The sequence below is a fragment of the Hippoglossus hippoglossus genome, chromosome 8, assembly GCF_009819705.1.
Source record: "Hippoglossus hippoglossus isolate fHipHip1 chromosome 8, fHipHip1.pri, whole genome shotgun sequence".
NCBI lineage: Eukaryota > Metazoa > Chordata > Actinopteri > Pleuronectiformes > Pleuronectidae > Hippoglossus > Hippoglossus hippoglossus.
Window position 1 is genome coordinate 6,781,094 of NC_047158.1, and position 5,171 is coordinate 6,786,264.

Consider the following 5,171-nt stretch of genomic DNA (forward strand, 5'->3'; position numbering starts at 1 on the left):
GAGGTGGTGGAATCGAAATTTAATGAGGTAGACTCTCCAAAATTGCCTTAAATGAAACCATATAACTAAATAATCCTATATTATAAGGTTATGGCATGAGTTCAGTCAAGGTGCACTGAGTTCATTTTATCTCGTTTCCGTTGTATCTCGGTCAAAATCTACAGTTAATGCACTCAGTGACAGGACCCTGGCTTAAGTAAACACCAAAGGCCACATAGATGTAATACCTTATTAGGTTCATAATACTGTATATGTGAGATAGATACAAAATAAACAGGTTACATGCACACATAAAAAGAGATTTTATATAAGTAAAAATGTACATCTCACTATGAGGCAATAAAAAGTATTTTCTATATTTTACAGACTTGTGAATAAAAATATCAGGTCATAGATTTGACATTATCAAAGTTGATATTAGTGAGTGCAAGCTAATTATTGTCTAGCAATATGAGGCAACTTAGAAAAACAGAAAAAAAACCTATTTGCAACATAAAGCACAACGGAGATGAATGGGTTAATTGTGCAAATTCAGTGGACCTGACTCAAAGGCTTGTCAGACTTCCCATTCGTATACAAACAATTGCACAAGGTTCAGTCATTCAGCATTTCACAGCCTGTCCACCTTCAATCAAGAGCTCCCACACTAAAGGTAAGGAATTTCATTTAAATGAAAGCCTTTCCTTCAAAATACTGCAATTACGCAAATAACACTCAGTATTCTTTTGTGAATTTACTGAGTATTTATATTGCAATATTTCAATTTTGTATCCACAGCTGGTATGCAAACCATTGTGCTGTTGGTGCTGTGGATACTGGGAATATCACTGGTGTTGCCCGACCCAGACACAGCTGGAGAGAGGGGGACTGAAGAGCCTATCCCATGTTCTAGGGGATGCACCTGCCTGTACGATGACTACAGCTTGGAGCTCAACATGTATTGCAGCGCTCGGAACCTCACCCAAATCCCGTCTGACATGCCAACATCCACTCACTCTCTCTGGCTGGATGGCAACCTGTTCACCTCTCTCCCTGCCATGTCCTTTAAGGATCTTGCCAACCTGAACTTTTTGAATCTGCAGAGTGGCCAACTGGTAACACTTGACCCTCAGGCATTCAAAGGACTAAGGTCGCTAGCACACATCCACCTTGAGCGAAATTTTCTACGCACGTTACCAGGTACAGTCTTCCAGAATACACCTAACCTTGCTTCACTCAGTCTGCACAACAACCAGCTTACTCGTATTGAGGAACGGCTGTTTTCTGGACTCTCGCACATGTGGCTTCTCAACCTTGGGTGGAACTCGCTAGCCGTCTTACCTGAGACAGCTTTCCAGGACCTGCAAGGTCTACGAGAGCTTTTTCTGGCAGGGAACAGACTCGCTTACTTGCAGCCACAGCTCTTCCAGAACCTTGTTGAGCTTAAAGAGTTGGATCTAACCGGAAATTACATCAAGGTCATCAAAGCTAATGTGTTTGTTAAACTCACTAAACTGCAAAAGCTGTACCTGGCCCAGAATCACATTGTGACCGTGGTTCCTAGAGCATTTGCAGGCATGAAGTCGCTCAGATGGTTGGATCTGACAAACAACAGGCTGACTACTCTGCATGACGACACTTTCTTGGGCCTGCACAGTCTCCATGTGCTGCGTCTCTCCAACAACTCCATAACTGGACTTAGGCCCCGGACCTTCCGTGACCTGCAGTACTTGGAGGAACTACGTCTCAGTTACAACAGGATCCGAGCCCTGGGGGAGAGGATCTTCGAAGGGCTTGGTCATCTGGAGGTCTTAGAGCTAGAACACAACCAAGTGCAGGAGGCCCAAGTGGGTAGTTTCACGGGCCTGTCTCATGTGGCTGTCATCAACCTGTCTGGAAGCTGCTTTCTCAGTCTGCCTGACCAAGTATTCAAGGGCCTGTCAAAGCTTCACAGCCTTCATCTGGACAAAGGCTGCCTAACCAGGATCACATCTCAAGCTTTCACTGGACTCTCTGGTCTGAGGAGGCTTTTCCTGCAGCATAACAACATCTCTGTGGTAGAACGCCACAGCTTTGGAGATCTGGTGGGCTTACTGGGACTGGACATGAGTTTTAACAAATTGGAGGTCCTCACAACCAACACATTCTCTGGCCTCAAGAACATGGAGTACTTGCTGCTGTCCAACAACGACTGTCGACAGTTTTTGCAGAATGGCACAAAACAGCTGCTTCCGCGGCTGCGCTACCTGGACCTGAGAACCAACGCCTTGACAGTCATGGTCCCCGAGTTCCCAGAGTGCATGGAAAAACTTTTGCTTTCTGGAAACCGTTGGAAATGTGACTGCAGCACCCTCCCGCTCAGAAACTACAGCTTGAGGAATCCGCTGGTGATACCTCGGCAAGTGGAGACCCACGCAGAGGGTGAAGAGCCTGACACGACCATCACCATATACAACAACATTACATGCACCAGCCCACCACGTCTCGCTGGTCAGGACCTACGCGATATTGACAATGAATTCTACCAAAGCTGCTAAGCAGACACAGGCATGTTTAGAGAATTTGTTTGTACACAGCACAGAATATTACAAAACTGCTACCCGTTATATTTTTAACAGTATAAATTCACTCAGCTTTTGATTTCAATACTGGAACAGTGGAAAAAGTTCTTATTAAACATCTTCAACAATAATAGATCAATTGTTGTCATCTGTAGCCTGTATAAATTTGATTCAGATTTGATGGTTGAAACAACAAATATTTCTTTGGCTTCATTCAGCTTTATGTGGATATAATGAAAGTGAATGATTGATTGTGACACCATGTGATGACAGCTGGTGAAGTGTCACCTCTCTGCAGAATAAGAAACATTTAAGGGAACCAATCCACAACAAAAGCTTTGGGACCAATTTCGTTTACACTGACATGAGAACTGTAAGAAGTTATGCAGCGATATATTTGATGCATTTGAAGGTGCTACACCTGAATCACTATTCATGCCAGTTACATAACAATGTGAAAGTGTAATAATCAATGTGTCGCGGTGGTCATGTGCAATGTGGGCGAATAAAAAAACACTGCAACAGGAAAAAGGCTGGAAAACAATAATTTGTGATGGAAACATCAGTGACTTCCTGTCAACACATTTACAAGACTGATAGCAACAACCTGAAAATGCCATGTCACAAAATATTAAGTTTATAAGCCACTGAGCTATAACTCTCACTGTATTTTAATTCTTTATGTGTCTGGCCTGGAGAAAACGTGTCCACGAGGCAAGACACTAAAATGTCAAAGTACGTTGCAGGTGTGTGTATTATTTGGTGTAGTAAAGTTCATCGCTATAAAAGCTGCTCTACCTTGAAAAGTGCATTAAATGCATTGAAGGGCTTGTGCCTTCACTTTCTCAGAATGTTTCATGTACACACAGTGAGCTTCCCCCCAAAATAAACCAAAAATAAATGTATACATCCAATACAGATGAATGAAAGTGTGATGGGAACGTGTGTAGCATCACCTGACTGACGGTGAGTAGCTTTAGCTCAGCAGCTAACAAAGCTAGCATACTTTGTTTTGTGCTGTTCAACCACCACCACACAGTTCAAGTTGCGTTTATCAAGTCAGAACATGATTTACTGCACACTACACACTCCCTGTGCGGCCTGCTGAGCTCATCCTACCTGGGACATGTGTCTCTACCATCTTACAGACAGTCACAGCAGAGTTTCTGTAGTCGCATCTTTGTTCGTCCACTGTGCAGGTGTCAAACTTTTTTCACGGGGCTTTAGTCAGTTGCGATATTTCCGCCAGCACTTGAAGGCAACATCGTAGACGCAGCTGCACGCGGAAGCTCCCTGTTGCCCATGGTAACAAAGGGGCGTCAACTACGGATCTTAAACGGTGACGTTTAAGATCACACGAAATACTCGTTTTTTCATTTACTCCTATTATTAGTAGTAGTATAAGTAGTAGTATAAGTATTAAATTGTACTTAAATATTTGTACTCATGCTGTTACTTTCCACAGCTGATTATTGTCTTAAATTGTCAACTAAGCCCTTAACAATTTTTTTCTAATGGAAAACTCTATATGTTGCTGTCATTTAATGTATGACATTAAAAATAAGCTGCTCTAAAGAGCTGCTGATTCTCTTCTTCCTCATCTCAGTACAAACCCATCCGTGTCCAGAAGCTCACCACTGGGGGGCCCAGACCTCTCGCTCAGGGTCAGCACCGGGTCACGCTCCACATCTGGACTGGTCATCACCACCAAAGTCATCCAGGGTTCTTGGACGAAACACACTTGTGTCTGAAAACATTCTGTTGATTAAAATATGTGTAATATAGCATTAAAAATGGCGGGTGCACTGGATGGGTGCACTAAATTGATAGTAATAAATTGATAATAGTGATCAAATGTCTCTTGCAGACAGAATAATGTGTGGAACAAGTCATTGTTGCAGCAGAGTTGCACGTGAGACACCAGGAATGTCCCACTCTCTATATTGACTTGCGTTGCCCTGATCCTTCAATAAAACCACCAAGTACATCCCCAAATCTTTTATCAGAGTCCAAGTCAGCAGCCAAACACAACACTGAAGCACCACCTGCAGAGAAACCCAACCTGAAGGTCCACGCCGGATCACGGATGAGATACATGTAAATATATCCCGCATTAGACCCATTTGTCATGCTTCAGTCTATTTGGTTTCATTTCTCATTTTATTTTTATTTTGTTGTTTCTTTGCTTACAGGCAGGCGACTTGCAGGAGTGTGGAGATGAATCAAAATGGGAATGAATATCCCAATAGATGAACAGATCCACCGGAGTCAGTGCGAGGAAATGAAGCAGAGGAATTGAGGGAGAAGCCACCTCAGGCTGGAGAGTCTGCACGTTGTCATGACTCACAACAGAGGGACAAACAATCTTCCCCCGGTTCAGTCTGAGTCCAGAGGAGCAAAGCTCGATCAAAGAATCTGTCCTGTTGTTTTTGTGTAATCTTGCCCACAAACAAACAGACAAACACATTCATACAGAGCATCTATATTTCCCTATCATACACACATACACTCATATATAAACACTGCCAGCACAGCCGTCAGGGGCACATCCCAGGGAGACCGGGATCAAACTGCCGACCTTCTGGTTGGTGGACGACCCGCTCTACCTCCACTTGTCATAAGCAGAGGCTG

The 5,171-nt window shown here is 43.4% G+C and overlaps 1 protein-coding gene across 1 annotated transcript; it reads left to right on the forward strand.

Annotated features, from left to right (window-relative positions):
• Nucleotides 1–435: 435 nt before the first annotated feature.
• igfals (insulin-like growth factor binding protein, acid labile subunit) lies at nt 436–2,659 on the forward strand. Its single transcript, XM_034592915.1, has 2 exons — nt 436–652; nt 778–2,659. Exons 1-2 carry the CDS (start codon nt 451–453, stop codon nt 2,514–2,516), a joined length of 1,941 nt encoding a protein of 646 aa, XP_034448806.1. The 5' UTR covers nt 436–450; the 3' UTR covers nt 2,517–2,659.
• The last annotated feature ends 2,512 nt before the right edge of the window (nt 2,660–5,171 follow it).